At 41.8% G+C, this 23,248-nt stretch overlaps 1 protein-coding gene across 2 annotated transcripts in view; it reads right to left on the bottom strand.

Moving 5' to 3' along the window:
- Nucleotides 1-20,368, bottom strand: part of SNTB1 (syntrophin beta 1) — a 327,494-nt gene extending 307,126 nt beyond the window's left edge. Inside the window, exon 1 of one of the 2 annotated variants that reach the window (XM_043979857.1) lies at nt 19,468-20,368. In XM_043979857.1, the coding sequence (XP_043835792.1) occupies nt 19,468-20,107 (640 nt within the window). In that variant the 5' untranslated portion in view covers nt 20,108-20,368. The remainder of the gene's footprint in view (nt 1-19,467) is intronic. The other variant, XM_043979858.1, reaches the window with a different exon arrangement.
- Between the last annotated feature and the right edge of the window lie 2,880 nt (nt 20,369-23,248).

Genomic DNA, 23,248 nt, shown 5'->3' with positions numbered 1-23,248 from the left:
TGGTGAAGGACCTTGAGTTTATGGCATATGAGGATCAGATCAATAAGCTGGGATGTTCAGGGGGCATCTAGATGGTGCAGAGAAGAAAGCACTGGCTCTGGATTCAGGAAGACCTGAGTTCAAATCCGACCTCAGACACTTGACACTTACTGGTTGTGTGACCCTGGGCAAGTCACTTAACAAAAAAAAAAACCAAAACAAAACAAAAATAAAAACAAGCTGGGATGTTCAGCCTGGAGGTCAGAAGACTCAGGAGGTAGAGGTGAGAGGAAGAAAGTTGCTTTGAAGCATCTGAAGAACTGCCATGTGGAGGAGAGATTAAACTTTCTGCTTGGTCTAAGAGGGCAGAATTTGGAGCAATGGGTGGAAATTGCAGAGAGGCAAATTTGGACTTGATGTCAGGAAAAAAACCTACCTTATTTTGGACCATTGAGAGGTAAATGGGCTGCTTTAAGAGTTAACCAGCTCCCCATTACTGGAGGTCTTCAAGCAAAGGAGAGATGGCACTTGTCAGGCATCATGTGGAGAGATTCTTGTTCAGGGACTGGTGGGGCTAAATGGGCTAAATGTTCCTTCCCAAATATGAGGAGGAAAAAAGTAAAAGGAGAAGGGAAGGGACTAACCTGGCATCCCTGGATTCGGTATCTCCATTATGTATTCAGCACTGCGCTAGGTACTTTGGGGGGGGGGGTGGAAAAGGTGTAAGAAATGATCCCGACTTTAAGGAGCTTTTGGTTCAGTTAGGGAGATTAGATCAACTAAAGCCTATTAGCTCAATAACACCAGAAGTACAGTGCAAAGTGCCAAATGAGTGGTAAAGAAAAACATGTTACTCTCCTCCACAGACCTATAACTAATAACAATGGCCTTTCTGCTGTTCCTTCTACATGACTCCATCCCCCACATCTGATGCTTTTTCTTTTCTTTTCTTTTTTTTTTTTTTGTAGGCAATAGGGGTTAAGTGCCCAGGGTCACACAGCTAGCAAGTGTCAAGTGTCTGAGGCCGGATTTGAACTCAGGTACTCCTGAATTCAGGGCCGGTGCTTTAACCACTTCGCCATCTAGCTGCCCTCTCTGATGCTTTTTCAATGGCTATCTCCTCATGCCTGGAATTCTCTCCATTCCTCATTTCTTCCTCTCAGCTTCTCTGACTTCCTTCAAGAATCAACTGAAATCTCATCTTCTGCAAGGCTTTCCTGTTCTGCATCCTGTCTCCTCCCTACTCCTAGTGCCTTCTCTCTGAGATTCCCTCAGATTTACCCTGTATTTATCTTGTTTGTACATAGGTGTTTGTATGTGGTCTACCCTGTTAGAATATGGGGTCCTTGTGGGCAGGAGACCATGTTTATTCTTTGTGCCCAGAACAGATTAAGGATTTACTAAATGCTTGTTGAATGATTTATGATATATGAGTTATATTATATTAATTTTATATTATGTTATGGGATATTACACATTATACTCCAGCAAAAATATGTTAGGATATATTATATGTTATATTATAACCCATTTATTTAATAACAATAACTCATTATAACTGACCTTTATATAGAGCCTTAAAGTTTACAAAGTGCTTGATGTCCATTTACCTTATTTGAATCTCATAACAACCCTGTTAAAAAGTGCCCAGATATTATTTCCATTTTACAGATAAGGTAACTGAGGCTGCAAGAGGTTTTATGACTCACTTCTTGACACACAGCTGGTACTGACAGGGAGCAGTACTGAAGCTGAGAGTAGAGAGAGATACTTTCAAATGGAAGGACCAGACATTGTTTCATAGAAGCACCAGCATCCAAGCTGGATTTTGAAAGAGAAAGAGAAGTTGAGAAAGAGAGAGGAAAGTACACCATAGTGCCTGGCACGTAGTAAGTGCCCAATAAGAACTTGTTGACTGACTATCTATAAGGCAGAGGGGGCTGGAGAGATGCATGACATATTCAGGGATTAAGTGTGGCCTCCTAGGAATTATGCATTCCTGTTGAGGAGTAGTGAAAGATAAGGTTGGAGAGATAAGATGGGGCCAGATCATGACAGATCTTGAATGCCAGGAAAAAGTATTTGGACTTTATACCCAATTTGCCTAAACCCAGTAATCTCCTCATTATTTTCCTCTGAAAAATACATTTGAACAGAATTTAACAAAGGACTGAATGGTGGTGGTGGTGGTGGAGACCACTGTATACATTGTCAGAAACTGTCAACATATTGTCATTTTTGCTTAACTGTTCTTTATTTATCCTTCCCTTCCTTCCTTCCTTCCTTCCTTCCTTCCTTCCTTCCTTCCTTCCTTCCTTCCTTCATCCCTCCCTCCTTCCCTCCCTCCCTCCTATTTTACTTTATTGAAAAGGAAGGATTCACTGGGGATAATGGGTAGGTATAAACCCAGAAATGCCTATGATGAAAAAAGAAAAGGCATTAATAAAACTTATTTTTTAAAATGTATTTCAATGTTTTTATTCCTTTTAAAAAAGAAAATAACTGATAAGTATTCAAAAAACTACAGTTAAGGTTTAAGTTGAACTGTGGTTTTGTACCATGGTTTCCCTTAACTGTACTCTAAAACAAAAGGAAATCTGGTGGCTAGAAACTGGAAGAAGACATTAGGGGTGGCGGGTTGTTTAAAAAAACCACCCCGGTAAACTTTGAGGTTGAGTTGGGGTAGAATGGGTTAAAAACCACATGGAATTCCAGAAGAGCTATCTTACTGGGCGTGGAGAGTAAGTCCTGGGAAATGTGCCCTGGTTGGCATGACAAGGGGGTGGGAGGAGGGAAGGGAGGGGGCAAGTACTTTTAAAGAACAACGTTATAACCTGAGGGAAAGATTTAACGGTGTATAGCACACCTGGCCAGAATGGTGGCACACTGATTATGAAATACTGCTATTGCCTGAACACTGGCTTATCAAAGTCTTTTTAAAAAATAAATTTCCTAAAACACATTAAATGAGACTCTCCCAGTTTTCTTCACAGAAATTGAGACAATCTTTTCTAAATGTGCTATTCAAAAGGTAAAATTATTTCAGATCTCTGAGGAAAGATGCAGATTGGAGATGGAAAGGGACCCATAACCCAATCTCAATCTAATCTTATCAGAAGCCAATCTATAAAGTGTTCCACTCTAGTGAACAACTTAAGTCCAAAAACTTTCTCATTGTAATGGATTTCCTATAACTGGAATTATCAAGTTTGTGGCTGCCTGCCTCAGGGTGTGGGAAATGTTACAACTGCAAAGCAGACTATTTGCTTTTCAAGTAAAGGGAGTGATCTATGGGGAGAGTCAGCAAGACCTCAAGCTGTGTGACTCTGAGCAACATCTAAAATCTCTCAATTTCATTTTCCTCATCAGTACCATGGGGATAATAATAGCTTTTACTTCATAGGACTATTGTGAGGATCAAACAAGATCATGAATTTAAAGCACTACATGAATGTGAATATTATTGTTAATATCATGACATTGCTTCAACATGAGATACTCCAGGTATGGGAACAATCTACACCAAAGCAGATCATCACCCATCTTGGATTAAGAAAATAAATCCTAAGGAGTCCCCTGAGGCATCTGGTGGTCAAGTCCACAAACATTTATTAAATGCTTACAGTATGCCAGGCATTGTGCTAAGCACTGGGAATACAAATAGAATTTTAAAAAAGACAATCCTTATTTTCAAGGAACTCACAGTTTGAGTATATTATAATATATAACAATGGTTGCAGTATTGTTTTTAAAAGTATTTATGTGTGCTTATTAGTTTGTGTGTGTGTGTGTGTGTGTGTGTGTGTGTGTGTGTGTGTGTGTGTGGCAATTGGGGTTAAGTGATTTGCCCAGGGTCACACAGCCAGTAAGTGTTAAGTGTCTGAGGTCGGATTTGAACTCAGGTCCTTCTGACTCCAGCGCCAGTGCTCTATCCACTGCGCCATCTAGCTGCCCCTGCTTATTAGTTTTGAAGTATTATAAATTTTTTTATGGCAGTGGAAGAAATAAATAACTGTTCCATACCTCCCCCTTCCCAAACAATAAAAGAAGTAAAGGACAGAACATGTATCCTGTTATTTGTGAAAGAAGCCTGGAGTCAGAAAACCTGGGGTTAAATGCTGGTGACTTCAACATACATATTGTTGTTGTCATTTGCCTTTCATTCTCCAAGAGGACCATGGCAAATGTCATGATTTGCAATGAATTGGATTTAAGAGAGGAAGGGCTGTGCAAAGTCACCAGCCTTACCTTCTCTTCCAGAGCCATCTGGGTCCAGTGGCAAGATAAATTATCGGAACAACTGGAGATGGCCCCAGTTGGGATTAAGTGACTTGCCCAGGGTCACACAGCTAGTGTCTGAGGTCAGATTTGACCTCAAGTCCTCCCAACTTCAGGGCCAATACTCTATCCATTGTGCCACCTAGCTGCCCCTGCATACATATCAATTCTCCTTCAAATACCCTAACCAATCAGTTCCTTCTCACCTTCCATAAGTTACTGTTCCACCCCACCTCAGCCACACACAAAGATAGTCATACTCTTGATCTTGTCATTACTCACAAATGTACCATCTCCATGTTCAACAACTCTGAAATGCCCTTATCTGACCATAATCGATTGGCTTTTCGCCTCTCCCTCTGACTTCTCTATAAAACCCTCCTTTTCATCTGCACCATGACTGCCAATCCCTTAACTCCTGAATTCTCTTCCAGGCTCTCTCCCCAACACTTGCCACTCTCTCCTCTTTTCCTCATGTTGACTGTTTGGTGAACCAATTCAACTCTACACTGTCTTCCTCTCTTGCATTCCTAGCCTTCTTATTACATCTCCAATTACTCCTGGCCAAACCTCAGCTTTGGGTCATTCCTACATATGTGCTACTATGTGAAAGTGGAGAAAAATCGTGCAACCATTCTGAGTCCACAATAAATTTAGGTTACATAACCTCAACTGGGCCCTCACTGCTGCTAGGTAAGCCTACTATACCTCCCTTATCAACTCACTATTCCAAAGCCAGCCCTCTATATTCTAGGTTCTTTGGGCTGGCTTTGGAGTCAGGTCTGGGTCCATGTCCCAATTCTGTAACATACAGGATGTCTAGAAGAACCAAGTCATTTAACCTCTTGGTGACCAGGGCAACGGTCTCAGACTATATACTATATAAGCTTTGTAAGCTATCTGCAAGGAGGAAGGAGTTTCTCCACACTGGGAGTTCCTGGCCCTGGTAAAATCATAGGTCAGTCCCCCCCTACCTCCTCCTTTAAAAAGCACTATAAATGTATAAGATGTGGGTTTGCAGAGAGCTTAATGTCCAGTTTACATTTTTATATGTATAGAAACAAGGGAAAATAGCAGATAAATACCAGAAGAATGTTTCTGACCTACAAGAGTACTACAGGTAGCACAAAAGCTCCAAATTCAATTCCATTTATTTTAATGAAACAAACGTTCCTACTATGTATGTGGCACTATGGTAGGTGCTGGTGATAGAAAGACAAAAGGAAAAAGAGGCCCTACCCTCAAGAAGCTTATATCCTAATAGGTCTTTCCTCTGGATCTTAATAGGTACTCCACAATTGTTGACTTCTGAATATATTAATGAAGGAATAAACAATATACATATACACAGACATATATGCATATATTGGTTCCATACACATATAATTACTTAGAATGAATAAGGAAAACTCTTTTGTAAAATTTCTTCTTTCTAACAATTTCTTTAAAAAAAAAAGGTTTTAGGTCCTAGGTCTCTTTGCAAAAGATCCATATAACTTTATCCATTGGCTTGGAACATTACAAAGTGTTTATTTTTTACTACAGTAAATATAGATTGACGGGAATATTGTTCCAGAAACATGGTCTTCTATAGTCTCACAATTATCCAGAAACATGTGTTTCTGACAATCTAGAAACTTCAATTCTATAACAAGCACTGTTAAGCACAGTCAGATTAAAATTGTTAAATATAATAAGTAGAGTTAAATCTGTAAGCCAATTTATGATCATTCAACCCTCCCTACACATATACATATATCCACATATCTACTTTTTTAAAAGAAAGAAACATTTCTTGAGGACTAGTAAAGATTAAATGTGTCTGTTCTTTAATGTTGCTCTCTTCTTGGCTGTTGGAAGGAAGATTAAAGCTCCAAGATTAACTCTTAATAATAACATCACACATTTACACAGCACTTTAAGGTTGTTTTTCTTGTAAAAATGTTGCAATGCCCTTAGTAGATATTATCATCATTTTACAGATGAGGTAACTGAGACGGTGCAGTTACAGGATTACACAAATAATCAGAATCAAAGTAAGGATTCAAACTCAGATCTCTCAAAGCCAAGTCCCCTACTATTATAAATCCCTGAGAGTGATTGACTTAGAAAAAAAAATGTAATTTTATATACTGTGATTTAAAGTCAAAGTTCTCTCACATCTAACTAGCCATGGATCCTGTCCACCATAGCCTGGCCTGAAATGTCGGCTCTCTAGGCTCTGCTGAGGCGTGCCTGGTCTCACTGGAGCATGGGAAATGAGGGTTGCTGTCCAAAGAAAGGCATTCCATAATTACCTAGTGTACATTCCAAAGTGGATCCACAAATAAATAAATCTACATAATTGGGGAGGAAAAACAATGAAGTAGGAAAAACACTTTCATAGTGTCTCATGTCCTCTTATCCCCCCCTCCCCACTGCCCCCCCCCTCCCCAAGGTGCTGTTTCCTGGATGCTCAGATCCACCTTTGTCAGAACACAGAGACCTGGAGAATGTTAAAGCCACAAGATACCTCAGGAATGATCTAGTCAGTGTTGTGATTTTTTTTCCTATGCCGATTGCAGGCCCTCTCTCCTATACCTTTAGGATAAATTTGAAAAATTAATTTATAGACAGGTCATAATAACTGATAAAGGCTTAGTAAGTAACCCTCCCCTAGGTATTTCTTTTAAACTGAGGACTCCTAGAGATTCCATTACTCAAAAAAGAGGTGGAGATTTATCACAGTAGCCCTTTAAGACATTGTAACTTGAAGGCTGAGGAGATACTTTGGGGTAAGGGAGGTTTTCTGTAGTACTTCTTTGTCATATCATAGCTACCTTCAGTATGTAACCTATTTTGTATCTATTTCTTATGTACCTATATTTGTAAATACCGCTACCCTGGCTAGACTATAAGCTCTTGGTAAGCTACTTTTTGTCTTCAGTAGATACTTAATAAATGTTTACTGATTGATAAGTAGGGAATCTCTCTAAGTATCAGGAAGTATATTCCCCACCCCCCACCCCCCACCCCCTGAGATACTCTGTTACTCAGTACATTTCTTTCTTTCTTTCTTTTTTTTGGTGAGGCAATTGGGGTTAAGTGACTTGCCCAGGGTCACACAGCTTGTAAGTGTCAAGTGTCTGAGGTCGCATTTGAACTCAGGTCCTCCTGAATCCAGGGGTGGTGCTTTATCCACTACGCCACCTAGCTGCCCCAACTCACCACATTTCTGAAGCTACAGACCTAGGAGAACAGATCTTCAGTGTCCAAAGGTACTGCCTACCACTCTTCTCTGGGGCTTAGATATCTCTTCTTGACCGTGCCAGGGTCAGGTCCTTTATCAGACAAAAGCTTTGGGCAGAAAAGTTTTGACAAGGCTTATTTTCTTCTAATTCTATCACTACAGCTCTCTGTCTGTGCCTCAAAACACATTCAATTAGCAAATGTGGTATCATTAGTCAGTGTTTCCAAAATTATGCTTGAAGGACCCAGCAAAAAAGCACCCAAAGGTTGGTTTGTTTGTTTTTAAATGAGCCCTAAAACTGCGAGCCAAGGAACCAGGAAGTTCTCTTGTGGTGGTGTTTTATGTTTTGTTTTGTTTTGTTTTTATTAGGCTTATGTTGTATGATGCTAAGCATTAAAAATAATAATTTTTGGAGAGAGGATTTTACTACAAGGACTCAGACAAAGTTTTTGTTCAATCTGAAGAGTTTTGCCATAGCACAAACTTTGATTTTTTGTTTAAACCAACACTGGAACAAATCTCTATGTAAACAGGCCTCCAATGAAACTTTGTCAAGAAAAACAATGAGAAATGATAAACTCATGAAATTATCTTCATAATTTGAGCAAGACTTACAATACCTGCCCCATCCTTATTCCATTCAATTATCTGGGGAAAAAATGTGGAAGAACCTCCATCCTTATTATCCATAAAACTGCCTATAATCAAAATTTTGCTCTGGTTGTATAAATCCATTTTTCAAGAGGGCAGAATTATGTGAGATTGTCAAAAAGAAAATCAGGATCATTGCAGGTAGACCTAACTTCAATGGTGTTCTTTCCACCTCTGGATTTGTAAGAATTCATTTGTAAAACCTACTGTGATGCTTCTTGTGAAGAAAGATGGCATAGAGGGCTAATTCTCTCCCTCCTTGGTATCTGGGAAAACAATTAAATCTCTGAGTTTAGCCTTCTATCCACTATACCATCCTGCCTCTCAAGAGGAATGAGTGATTTTTATATATCACTGAAGTCAGTTTATTCACCCACTGAAATGGGTTCAAATTCAATTTCAAATACCACACAGATATGTGACCATAGGCAAGATCCTTCACCACTTACTCAGTGTCCCTGGTGACTCTAAAAACTTAACTAGTAGGAGCAGCTAGGTGGTGCAATAGATAAAGCACTGGCACTGGATTCAGGAGGACCTGAGTTCAAATCTGGCCTCAGACCTTGACACTTACTAGTTGTGTGATTCTGGGCAAGTCACTTAACCTCCACTGCCCCTGCAAAAAAAAAAAAAAAGGCAGAAAGAAAAAAAAAAACCCTTAACTAGTAGGCCAATTTCCAATATGCTTTGGGGACGATATTTCCAAACCAGGAGGCTCCCACAATGATGAAATGGCAGGTTCAGACCAAAAATAAACACATAAGCAGATAGATAATTAAAGTAAAATAAAATATTTTTATAGAAATTAGTTCCAGAAATGCAAAATTATAAAAATGACATTGAAAAGGAATAATAGACATTAAATCAAAATGTTTCATAATGGTTAAATTAAATATTTTATATAATTTTATGCAAAAACATTTTAGCTTTTTCTAGAAAATATAAGCTGCACATTCTTAGAATTTCTAGAGATCTTGACAAGACATTTCAATGTTGCTCTATAAGCAAAATCCCTCTTTGGAGCCCACACTGCCTTTCCCTTTACATATTTTTCTATGTGGCTCTGGATAATATCAGTGGGTAACACAACACCATACTTCACATCTGTTAGCGCTCCAAAACCACAACAACCCACACAGAGGGCTCCTTTTATATGAAAGCCATTTGATGTGATTTAAACCATCAGAGCCAATGACATACCCTCCTGGGATTAGAGTGCTCTTCCATGCAAGGCTAACTCACTCATCCTGGGCATCAAGTTACCACCCAGTGTCCTAACATGGCAATTTACCAATTGGTTAGTACGTTCCCTGAATGAGTTCATTTATCTTACATGATTGAACCCTTTATTTCTCAAAAATGCCTAGCTCACCAAGGGATGGGTCACATTAGGGCCCATGAAAGACTATGGCCATGGAAGAAATGATTATAACAAATAGGATCATGGAATTATAGATTGTGAGCTAAAAAGGACCTTAGAGGATATGGTGTCGAATCCTTCATTTTATAAATGTGGAAAATGAGAGGGAGAAGTTAAGTGATTTAGCCAGGGTCATGCAACTTTTAAGTGTCATGGGAGGGATTTGAATCCAGCTTAAATGAACAGCCTGGCACATAAACTCAGGCCTCTCTACTGTGAAGAATCTTGAACAGCCAGCCATATTTTTGAGTAGCTTATCACAAGACATAGGACTATACTTGAGGTCAGGAGGCTTGGGTTTAAAATCAAAGACTGACACTAGCTGTGCCTCTTTAAGCAAGGTTCTTAACCTCAGAGCCTCAGTGTCCTCATTTGTAAATTTGGGATAATATTTCTTTAATCCATCTCACAGAGTTGTTCTGAAAAGCAAATGATATCATTCCTCTAGTTGCTTTAGGACCACAAAGCTTTCTGCAAATGGGAGCTGCCAGGTCTTCTCACATAAACCAGTATCACAGAACTAATGCAGGAGAGGGAGCATGATACCACATGGAGTGTGTTGGGTTCGACAGATTTTGGTTTAAAACCCAGTTCTGCCCCACATTAGTGTGTGACCATAAGCAAATCAACTTCTTTGGATCTCCATATTTTCTCATCTGTAAAATGGGGGTGGGGGGGCTGGATGCCATAACTTCTCATTTACATTCCAATTTTAAATCCATAATCCTTTGGTAGCCAAAAACAGTAGGAGTTGAAAATTAGTCTTGGACCAAGGCTCGTCATTTCCATTTTCCTCAAATTTCTTCTTTTCCTTGAATCCTTCCTTCTGGCTGAGATTAATTTAGGGGTGGGATCAATTTATACAACTCTGTTGGAATATTTCTGAAAGAATGACTGGAGTATTACCAGAGACAGGCAAGGGGGTAGGTTAGGTAGTAGCCACTATGAACACACCCCATGGTAGGGGATGTTAATAGGGGCAGAGAAAGGGTTCCATTCAAAGAGGTACACTTTTTTAATGTTACTTTAAAATAGATTAGAGATAGAGGTAGAGGGAGAGATATAGACATAGATATAAATATATATGTGTGTGTGTGTGTATATATATATATATACACACACACACACACACACACACACACACACACTCAATTCTAAGAACTACTGTACTGCCTATCTGTCTCTATTTCTCTTTGTATAAATTCTGCATATATTTATTTTGTATGTACCTATATGTATAACTACGTCTCCCAAAAGAACATAAGCCCCTTGAAGGTAGGGATTGTTTCCCTTTTGTCTTTATATCCCAAGTGCCCAGTACAGGTCCCTGCACATAGGAACCATTTAATAAAAGTGTGCTGATTGATTAAAGATTCTTTTCTATAACATCCCTAATAAGTAGGCATCCACCTTTAACCTGAAAACCTCCAAAATGGAAGAATACACTACCTCTGGAGACCACCCATTTGCCTTTTAGATAGCTTTAATTATTAGGAAGCTTTCTTTCTGTCAAGGTTAAATTTTCTGTTTGCAACTTCTGCCTAGCGCTCCTGGTTCTGCCCTCTGGGTACAAACCGAACAAGACTAATCCCTCCTCTGAATGACAGCCCTTCAACTAATTGGAGACACATCCTCAAGTCTTCTGCTCTCCAGGCTAAATATACCCAGTTCCTTTAACTGATCTCCTTATGACACAGACTCAGGGCTGAGGCAGCAGAGCACATGGACATTTATTTTGTGCTAAGTTGGAAACAACAATGGAGAGAAGGCTGAACTGGGAGTCAGAGGACCTGGGTTCAAAAGCTAGCTACCATAAATACTTACATTAATAATAAAGAACATATGAAGAAAGATACCGACTATAACCAGAGAAAAAAACTGATAACTAAAAGTATGGCCTAATATTACATATATATGAATATGTATAGGTATATACCTATTTGTGTCTAATGGTAGCCATCTTATGGGGGGAAAAAGAAAAAAAGAAATTTACATGAAATTTTATTATATATTTAAAAGAAACAGCAAGTTGTACATAATAGATTTCTAGTTTTATGTGCAATCATCTTTTTAAAAAAATATACTGTGGGGGCAGCTAGGTGGCACAGTGGATAGAGCACCGGCCCTGGAGTCAGGAGTCCCTGAGTTCAAATCCGGCCTCAGACACTTAACACTTACTAGCTGTGTGACCCTGGGCAAGTCACTTAACCCCAATTGCCTCACTAAAAAAACAAACAAACAAACAAAAATATACTGTGATTGAAATGCTTGTTTTATGCCATAAATTAAAAAGAATTTTGTAAGTTAGCTCTGTCTCTAATTATGTGTGTATAGCATGGCACAGTGGAGAGAGTGCTGGAAGTCAGGAAGACTAGAGTACCAAACCCATATCATACACTAGCTTTGTGATCCTAAGTTCCCCAAGGCTCAGCTCCCTCATTTGGAAAATGAAGGGTTTGGATTAGATGGTTTCTCAGGGTCTCTTTTAGTTCTAACTGTATGATCCTATTAAAATTTTTTGTGGGTATTCCTAGGCAAGAGCTAAAGGATACTCTTTAACAATGGTTTTCACCAATTAATACCAGTCATTTGGTAAGGAGGGAGGTGGTATTTTTAAGATACATTATCATTTGTTTTTCTCTCATACTAACTGCTTTGAGACACATCACTGAAAAAAAAAACAGTCCTCTGAGCAGGCTGTAGTGGCCACAGGATAATTCTCCTTCCACCAAGCCCATGGGGTGCCTGGGCAAGATGCCTCTCACAGATGTGGAGGACTGTGGGTTGAGTTATTTTTACTACTCCACAGGGTGACTATTAAAATGCACCACTGAACATGAAGAATGTTATCCCACCACTGTAGAAATAAGTAATTGATGGATGGGGCCAATCAACTCTACTTAAAGAGTAGAGTCCAAACTCTGGGAAGGATATGTAACCTTAAAAAGAACCAATTTAGCAATCCAAGCAGACAGTTTTAGTCTCCTCAGGTAGAAAGAGCTTTTAGAATTTCAGGCTTGTAGGGGAAAAAAATGTTAGCTATGACTCTAAAATGGAAAGGGTAATGCCGCATTTCCATCCAACCTATCACTCTTTACTTGCCTTTACTTGCTCCTTCTTTGGGGGACTGGGGAGTGGTGAAAAAATCATGGGAGAGGACCAGTTTCCAATTTCACCTCAGGTGCTTCCTACCTGCGTGACCCGAAGAAGTCAAAGCCTTCCTGAACCTCTGTCTCCTCTCATCTGTAAAATAACAGGGTTGGATTAAAGGGCCTTTGGGGTCCCTCTATAATCCAAGGGAACTGGGCTTTAAAGTATAGGTAAGCATTTCACAGATGAAAAGGGTGAGAGGTATCTCAAGCATCGGAAACAGTGGGAATAAGAGAATAGAGTCAGGAAGGGACATGGTATGTTCAGGGGGTGTGGAAAGTAGTTGGGTAAACCATAATAAGAAGGAAGGGAGGAATAGGAAAGGAGGTTGGAAAGGTTAAACAGCACTGGAAAACAAGCAAGAAACTAGCATTTGTTAAGTGTTTACTATGCGCCAAGCACTGTGCTAAGCTCTGAGGATATAAAGTCCCTGAACTCAAGGAGTTTACACTTTAATGGTGAAGAAAACATGCAATCAACTATATGTGTCTGTGCATATATGTGTATGTATATACATGTATATGTGTATATACACACATATATACATACATAATATATACGTACATTCATATATACACATACCTATTGTATATATACACATAAGTATATTTATCTAGCTGTTATCTAAGTCTAAACTGGGGACAATCTCATAATTAATTACTAGCCTAGGGAAGGCCTTAAGTGCCAGGCAAGTGATAACTTTATTCAGGAAGCAATAGGGAGCTACTGAAGAACTGTGAGCAGAAGAGAGACATACTAGCTCTATACCTAATAAAGATTATTCATTGTTATTTAGGATGGTCTGGGATAAATAAAAAGTTTATTTCTAATGTTCTAAACTTTAATTAGAAGACATTTCATTCCTACGTGGGCCAGTTAGCGCTGTTCCAATGCGTGGTCACAGGCTGCTCCTACCCCTTGACCAACTTTTCACAAAATAGATCCTAAGTGGGATGGAGAAGGGCAGGAAGGAAAGTACTGAAAATTCACTGCTACTTTTAGCAAGGAAAACTCCAGTCCTCTTAATGGATGAAGGATACTTTATTTTAACTCTGCTTTACATATGGCATGGTTTGTTATATAAGATAATGTGTACTCCTATGGAGAGAATGGATTGTCAAGAAGCAAAAGAAGAGCTCTCTGGGAACTCATATCCAAAAGAGGGATGAGAATTTCTCCCTATGATTTGGTTGTCAGTGGTGTCAAACTCAAATCAAAATGGGGCCACTAATCTGTACATACTGATCCCTATGGGCTGTATACAGACTTAGTTTAAAGTGTAGCATTATCTATGTTTGATTGCATTTTCATTTATTTTGTTAAATATTTCCCAATCACATTTTAATCTGATTAGGCCCTCCCTTGGGGAGAGTTATGGGCCTCATCTGCTCTACTCAACAGACACTTAGACTACTACTACAATAGTCTCTTCCCTCTTCTGTGCATTTTGCACACAACCGACTAGGTTAATCTCTGAAAAAAACATTTTATCCTGTCCCTCTTCTGCTCAAAAATCTTCAAGAGTTCCTTATTGTCCATAAACTAAAAACCCAGACACCTCAGTCTGACATCCAGAATCTTCCACCTTCTAGCCTCAAACCTATATTCTTAATCTCTCTGTCCTTCTTTACATGAATTCTCTGCTCTTCCCAAACTATTCTAGCATGGTTGTGACTTGACTTTCCACCTCTGTGTTTTTGTTCATTCCATTCCTCCTTATAGGACACCCTCCTACTCTCTCTGCCTATCCAAAGAGGCAATGTGACGTTAGTGGGTGGAATGCTGACTTTTTAGAGTCAGAAAGTCCTGAAGTCCAAATCTTTTACAGACATTGACTAGATCTGGGACCCTGGACAAGTTACATAATCTCTACAAGCTTCAGTTTCTGTCTGTAAAATAACACTGCTTTCACAGGGTTGTTGTGAGTTTCAAGTGCAACAATGTATGTAAAGCACTCTAGAAACCAAAAGATGTTATAGAAAAGTCAGCCATCATGATTCCTCATCTGTCTAGATACAATTCAAAAGCCACTCTATGAAGTCTTCCTAAACTACTCTAGTCTCTAGCTTCTTCAATTGTGGGTCAAGACCCCATATAGGGTCATATAACTGAATATGGGGATTTTGAAAAATCTGGCAACAGGAAAAGGTTATGTATACCTATTTTATATACATATATACCTGGAGTCATGTAAAAATTTATCTGGAGAAAAGGGCTTGTGAGTGGAAAAAGTTTAAGAAGCTCAGCTCTAGCCCATATGTTATCTATTCCACATTGAGACTTTCCCCATTGAGATTTTGATATATCATGGGTAGGCATAAGAAATTAAATGGGAATCTGTGGGGAGTATTGTGGAAATAGCAGAAAAAGTTTAGAAACTCAGAAATGCATAAAATATGTATATAGTATATATAATATCAACACATTTTATCTTTTAATACCATAACAATTCAGACTTCTCTGTTACGAAGAGAGGGCCAAAATTTTTTATATGAATTTTCCAGATGGTGGGGTAACACACCCCTAACTCCCTGGCTGTAGAAAGGATAACTGTGCTTTTCTTTCTTTTCTGAATTCCTAAAGCACTTTTCAATTTGTGCCTTTCATTTAGTACTTTGCTTTTATTGGCTTGTACAGTTAGTTTCACATGGATGTACTAACTTCCCAATTAGAAAGCTTCTTGAGGTCAGGAACCATGAGGGTCTGTATTTTTGTCCCCCACAGAGTGCCTAGCAAAATCCTTTTGTCAATTATTATGTCACAATAGTATGGAATCATTGACTGTTAGAGCTGGAAAATACTTTACCAATCAAAAGGAATGGTTTCAGAAAAACTTGGGAAGACTTGTATTAATTGATGCAGAGTGATCAGAACCAGGTGAAAACTATCTTAACAACATTGTAAAAATGGAGGACTTTGTGAAAAACTTTAAAATTCTGATTAATAAAATGAACAATCATGATTCCCAGGGACTAATGGTAAACTATGCTACCTACATTCTGTCATAGAGATCAGGGACTTAAGGTGTAGAATGAGACATACATTTTTTGGATATGGCCACTGTGGGAGTTTGTTTTATAAATCATCTGCCAGTAAGTACAAGGTGGGAGAGGTTCTAAAAAGCACACTTGAGGGAATAATTGCTGCATAACCTATACCCCCAGGAAGACATACATGGAATGTCAAAGTTAGCCAAATGAATTGTCATTAGAAGGAAAATTGTGGGGCAGTAACATGGTGCAGTGGATAAAACACTGGCTCTGGATTCAGGAGTTCAAATCTGACCTCAGACACTTGACACTTACTAGCTGTGTGATCCTGGGCAAGTCACTTAACCCTCATTGTCCTGCCAAAAGAAGGAGGAGGAGGAGGGAAAATTGTATCAGGTGATAACTGACTACCCAGAGGGAATCCACTAAAAAGTTGGCTTTTCTCTCTCTTAAGATACTTGATAAAAAGCTCCCTTATATTATTTATTTGTATGTTTGTTTATTTCTTTATTTTTGCCAGGCAATGAGGGTTAAGTGACTTGCCCAGGGTCACACAACTCATGTCAAAGGTCAGAGGTTGCATTTGAACTCAGGTCCTCCTGAATCCAGGGCTGGTGCTTTATCCACTGCGCCACCTAGCTGCCCCAACAGATTGTCTTTTTTGAAGAAATGATCATTCTTTAGGGAGCAAAGCATTGCTCTGGAGAAGTGACCAAAGGTGAGGAAAGGGTACATCCTTTCTTTCCTGGGTTAACCCTCCTTTTTAGGCCTTAGCTCTGTAAGCTCCAACCCTTTATTTGCCCTCTCTTCAGTTCGGCTCCACCCACCACACGCCATCCCACTCCACACAGTCTCCTGGGGGCATAGAGAACCTTGGGACTTCTCTATTCTGATTAGTATATGGGAAAATCCCATTTCTTAGTTTTGGTCATTTTTTTTAAAAAGTATATCTAATAAGGAACTAAAAGAAAATGAGAAACTAAACAAAACACAGAAACCAATAAATTTACAAAGTATGGGATTTTGCTTCACAATTTTCATATCTAGACAAGGACCACCTGGGCTAGCACAGCTTATGATGTATCTTTCTCCCTTTTCCTTTCCCCTCAATCCTTAACAGTTCACATTCTGAAAGCTGAAAAAAAAAAAGGATAAAATCAAACTTCTAAACCTAAAATATATTTGGGTTGCTTGGGCTTTCAGGCCTGCAGGGATCATTCTTCTCTCCTAGACCCTGCTTCCATATCTTATCTCCCAGTTTGGGCAACACTTTTAGTCTGCAGCCTCTGGACTCTTGAAAGTTAAGTCCTCTCTAATTTGGGGCCCCCTGAAGAAAGTGTCTTTCTAGTTGACTTTAAAACTGTTTCCTTCTAGCTTCAAAACACCCTGCATTGATTTTGAATATATTTTTCACCTCTCCTGAGAGTGGCTGAAAGTCTCCAGGTCCCTACGAGTTCTACCTTTATCCCTAACCTGTATCTCTCAGGTGTGGGAGGTTTGGCCAGAAATCCTCACAAACTGTTCATTGAGGACACTGTTCTCCCCTCACCTCTGAGTTTAGGGATCTTTATGATGGGCATACCATCCTTCCATTTACCTACATCCAAGCTGCATCACATCACCTCCCTCCAGAAGCCAGGTGAGTCCATTATCTATTTGTCATCTTCTCTCCCTCCCTCCCTCATCAAATATTTAATAATACCCTTTCTATGACCACCCTACCAACTCCAAGGTAGTTTCTTTTTTCCTCTTTGCTAGATATTTTTTTTGTCCAGATCAATGATTTCAACTGGCTAAAAAGCTCCCCCAGTGAGGAAATGTTCCCAATCAATGCAGCTCAGCTACTGTCCTGGGATTTAATAGTCTACTAAAGAATTTCCTGGGGTCACTGAGAGACTTGCCCAGGGTCACACAACCAGCCAGAGCTCCAGGCTAGCTGAACTCTTGATTGTGCTGTCTACTACATCACAAAGCATCTATTTAGATCATTATTTATCTGAATTGCTGGTAACACCAGAAGAAGGAGAGTCCAAAAGAGGGAAAATGGTGGAAAGAAAAAAATAAAAGCAACTGAATGAGATGAGTTGACTGGGCTAGTTAGTAAAATATCAGCCTGAAGTCAATGACCCTAGTAGCCTCTAAGTATTTTACCAGACTCCAAAATGACATAGGGTTGGATGCTATGTGTATGTGTGTGTTATACACACATATGTATGTGTAAATGTGTGTATGTGTTTATACACACATACATATATAAAATAAAATTACAGTCACCTGGGACCAGGCCCCACTACCCCTAGGCCCCCACCCCAACACACCTTAGCAAAGAAAAACTTGACTGTTTACTTATGTTAATCGCCAAGCCAAAGCAAATAGACTTGTGCCAGAGTTAGCAGCCGAAGGTGGTAGAAGCAGTGGAGAGAAGCAGACGTGAAGGCGGCACAAAGCACAGTCCCGGTAGATTACAGAAACGCTTCCACCCCCAACTCAACCTCGCTTTAATTCATTCCTTCTAGGCCATCAGGTGGGTTATCACATTCCCGGGAGTTGCATCACCTGTCACAATTTACAAAGTCTATTCCCCCCCTGCAGCGTTGGGCTCGGCCTGGGCTTCTTTCCCCCTCACAGCTCCACACAGAGAGACAGCAGCACCACCACAAGGCCAGCAGGGAGTCTGGGCAGACTGGTCTTCCTCTAGCCCAGATCCCATGCTCCCAGGCTTACAACAAATTGGGATCCTACGGGGTCTCCTATGGAATGTTTTGTTCCATTGGATGGAGGAGTAATAATGCCCGCAATTGACAACTGAATTTAATTATCTCTTTTTCAACCGTTTCTCCGTGTACATAACCTCGGATGCCCCCCAAACCTGGAAAGAACAGTAATTCTTAGGGTATTTCAGACGCAGTTCTAGTGGGGGGGGGTTGTAAAAGTGGTCAAGTTAATCGGCTCACGAAGAAGAGAGTGGTTTCTAAGGCATCCCGGGCACGGATAAGAAACTAGCTGCAGACTGAAGCTCCAGATAGTATGACTAGAAAAAAAAATGTGGGCAGAAGACGACCTCCCAACTCTCCACCCTGTGCAATCAGGAATCCGGACTGACTGGACCGACGGACGCCCTGCAGAAGGAGTGGCGAACTTCTGCACGAAACTGCCACATTTTCTTAGCAAAACTCGCATCTCGCCTCAGCTGGCAAGTTCTCTCTCTCTCTCCTGTGAGTCTCATCATAAGTCCCCACGGGACACAAGTGCAGCCAGTAGAAGGTCTTACACCTTACCCAATCCCACCTGCAAGGGTGAAGGCGGCGGGTGTGATGGAGGGGGGGGGCGGGGGAAGGATTCTCTGCCTACGTCCCTATTCGGTCCCTGTCTCTTAAGTGGATGCGCCCAGAGTCAATCTCCAGACCCCAAAGCGCCAGAGTAGGAATTCTCATGTGGGAGAAGGTTGGGATTCTTCTCTTCCTTCCAGTCCTCCAACCACACTCCTCCCACACCCTCACACCCCAGCCAGACCCCGACCTTCACACTGGTACCAGCCCAGGGCTAGTGTTTACAAAGCCCGGTGCTGGAAAGCCAGATGGGGCGACCTGGGCTTCTCATTCATCATTCCACTGACACAGGCAGTCTTCCTAGGGTGGGGAGGTGATGCCGGTCTGTGGGACACAAAAGTTGTCAAGACGGCGCGGCCCCCGAGACCGGGTACGTGTGTCAGTCTGCCTCGTGTGTGTATATGTGTGCGCAGCGCGCCCCTGGAGGCATTAACCCCTTACCTTCCAACAACACCTCTTTGCCGGCTCTCTTAAGCGCCTGAACCGCCTCGTCGTGGGTGGCGTCCCTCAGGTCAGCTCCATTCACAGACAAGATCGCGTCCCCCACGTAGAGGGCCTGGGTCTGATCGGCCGCCAGCCCCTTGAAAATCTTGCTGATGAGGATGGGCATCTTGTTCTCTTTGCCCCCCTTGATGCTGATGCCCAGCCCCCCGAGCTCCTGTTTCAGCACCTTCACGCCCCGCTTCTGGTTGGCGATGGACTCGGGTACTTGGTCTGGCAGGTCAGTGAAGGCAGTGCGGACTCCTACTTGGGGGCTGCCCCCGCCAGGCGGCACCGAGATGTCCAGGGACTGGCTCCCGCCGCCGCCCCCGGGACCCCCTGGGCCGTGGCCACCGGCCCCGCCGCCACCGCTCCGGCAGAAAGAGCCATTGGTGGTTCCGCTGCCGCCGCCCCCGATGCCGTTGTAAGCCCCGGCACCCTCCTCGCTGCTCAGGACCAGGGCGTCCTCGTTCAAGTTCACCAGAACTTTGTACCAGCGGTCCCGCACCAAAACTTCCAGCAGCCCGCTCCGCTGCCCCCGGCCGCCGCCTCCCCCAGCCGGCGCTGCCGAGGCTGCTGCTGCCGCTGCCGCTACCGCCATCTTTCCAGCATTCTTAAAATACCATGTGATTGCAAAAGGGAAAAAAAAGTGGGGAAGGGTGGGTGTGCTGGAGGGGAGGGTGTGGGGGCAGGCCAAGGGGTCCTGTGGGAGCGAGAAGACAGAGACCCGGGAAGGAGAGGCAGCGCCCGCCGCCGCAGCCGCCGCCGCAGGACTTCACTCCCGGAGTTCAGAGACACACTCCGCACGCACGAGTTGGCAAGCGCCAGCTAATCGCTTCGGCTGGTTCCCCCCTCGCCTGATCCGGGGCGGGGTGGAGCAACCTAAAAGAAGAAGGAGGTGGGGGTGGGGGGAGAGAAGCACCCTGCCGCCCATTGCAAAACCCCAGACTCAGGGGAGCTGCCGAAATGCGAAGAGCTGAGCAGGGTGTCTCTGGAAAGGGCACGCGGAGAAGGGCAGGGAAGGGACCTGGCACCGGCAGCTCACCTGTTCCAGCCGCCGCCGCTGCCGCCGCAGCGAAGGCAGGCAAATGCTGCACCACCGCCTCCCCCCGCCCCCCCAAGTCCCTTCCCCAACTAAGCGTAGCGGACAGCTGAGCGAGGACTGCTCCCAAATCCGTGCCAAGAGCCCCTTCGCTGCCTTGGCTCCCTTCCTCTTCGTAGACTTTTTACTCTCAACTCTATCTTCTCAGCTGCTTTTCTCTCCAGTTTGCCTTGTCGGGCCACATCTGCTATCCTCTCTGTGGGCCTAAACCTGTCTTACTCTTCTAATTTTCCCGGTTCCTAAATAAACCCAGAGCCATCTCTGACCACCTTGCCCCAACATAATCCTTTCTTTCTCGGCTGAGCTCCGGTTGGTCTCTCTTTCCTCTTACCAATTTTGTTTGGAAGTCAAGGGCAAGGGAACTTCAGGGTCAAGTGAGAAGGTAGTTTGCACCCTCGGGAAAAAGCTGAGAAAAGGATGACCTGAGTGTCCAGATTTCAGGGGTCAACCTGAGGAAGTCCTCAGAGTAGCCCTGTTCCTCAAGGCTCTCCTAGTTAAGGACGCCTTCTGCCAAGTCAAACGAATGGACTTGGTTTTCATCCAGTGTCTGCTATCATGAATGGCTGTGCTCTCACTTCCATCGGGTTACCTTCCTGACTTCACTCCCATTTTGTTCTATTATGTTATGTGCTTTATTATTCTGTCCTTTCTCCCTAATCCCATTCCAAACTACTTCCTTCCTATTTCTTCCCCAAATAGGGCATATCAGGCTCCAGTGTGTGGAGAATTTGTTTTTTGAAGTTGGAATTGGAATTGGAAACATGTTTTCTCATAGGGGAAAATGCTATAACAGGCTGTTACATTTCCGGCTAGGCCACAAAAACACTTTGCAAAGCTTAAAAGTGATTCTGTACTTACTAGCTGTGTGACCTTGGGCAAGTCACTTAACCCCAATTGCCTCACCCCACCAAAAAAGTGATTCTGTATAAACATTAGCTCTTATTGTTATTATTTATTTTATTACTATTATTATTATTATTACTACTACAGAGGCAGGAATGTTGTTGTAGAGAGTGCTCACCTCAGTATGTTTTTGTTGCTGAGTCCTGTCAGTCATTTAGGAGACCTGGATTTCAATTTTCCATTTTCAATCCTATCACTGACACTAAATGACTATGGATAGGCCAACTTCTCTTAGTTTCATCATTTGTGAAACAGAGGTAATCATAACTGTAACAAGTAGCTCTCAGGGTTGCTGGGAGAATTAAATGAAGTAGTATTTGTAAAACACTCAGCACAGTGAGTGCTAGCCCTGAAGTTGGGAGGACCTGAGTTCAAATCTCACCTCAGACACTAGCTGTAAGATCCTGGCCAAGTAATTTAACTCCAATTGCCTTTAAAACAACAAGAAAACATCTGGGGCCATCTCCAGGAATCCTGATATATATCTTGCCACTGGACCCAGATGGCTCTGGAAGACAGCATGAGGCTGGTGATTTTGCACAGCCCTCCCTCACTTAAATCCAATTCACTGCAAGTCATGACATCAACTGGATATCATGGTCCTCCTCTATAAGGAAGGACAAACAACAGGACCTAGCAGGCCCTTAATAAATGTTTCTTCCCTTCCTTTCCCTGTGTTCAAAGGGTTTTCTGTGTCTCCCCCCCCCCCCCCGCCCGCCCCCGCCCTGAGATCCTTTCAGGAGGTCCATGAGGTCAAAATCATTTTCATAATAATACTAATTCATTATTTACCTATTAAAATACTCTTCCTTTTTCCCCTACTATTTGTGTGAGGCCAGACTCTCTTCAGCAAAGACATCAACAGACTGAATGCAGAACCAGGTAGAGAATTCAACCATCTTCTATTAAGCCAGACATTAAAAAGATTTGTAAAAATATATAAAACAATATCATTTTCTCAATTTTTTGTTTTGAAAAATGTAGTTGTTTTTCATGAAATGTTATCTGTTAATATATAATTGATTTATCATTATGTTAAATGAGTTAATAAATATTTTTTAAAATTTTATAATTTCAGGGGGTGGCTAGGTGGTACAGTGGATAAAGCACTGGCCCTGGATTCAGGAGTACCCGAGTTCAAATCCGGCCTCAAACACTTGACACTTAACTAGCTGTGTGACCCTGGGCAAGTCACTTAACCCCCATTGCCCCTCAAAAAAAAATTTATAATTTCAAATAGGGTAGATATCAATAGATATCCACATTAAAAAAAGTTCTTTTAGGTCCTCAAAATTATTTTGAAGTACAAAAGGGTTTTGAAACCAAAAAGTTTAAGAGCAGGGCTTCTTAAACTTTTCCCCCGGCAACCCCTTTTATGTGACCCCCTCCCCATATAGGTATATAAACTAGATATACATGACCTTTTACAGTTGCCAAATTTTTCATGACCCCCACAATCAGTTACTTGACTCCATATGGGGTTGCAATCCACAGTTTAAGAAGCTAGACTCTAAAGCATTGAAAAGTGGGGTACCTTGTCCAGTGTCCCATAGCGAGTATGCCAGATTCAGGGGTTGGATTTCCTTTTACCCTGCCTCTCTAACACATTTGTTCAGGGCTTTCTTGTTGTCTGACTCTTCATGACCCCATTTAGGGTTTTCTTGACAAAGACATGGAATGGTTTCCTTCTCCACCTCTTTTTTTTTGGGGGGGGGCAATGAGGGTTAAATGACTTGC

Source organism: Dromiciops gliroides, chromosome 1 (assembly GCF_019393635.1).
Source record: "Dromiciops gliroides isolate mDroGli1 chromosome 1, mDroGli1.pri, whole genome shotgun sequence".
Classification (NCBI taxonomy): Eukaryota; Metazoa; Chordata; class Mammalia; order Microbiotheria; family Microbiotheriidae; genus Dromiciops; species Dromiciops gliroides.
This window is presented reverse-complemented; position numbering and strand designations above follow the sequence as displayed.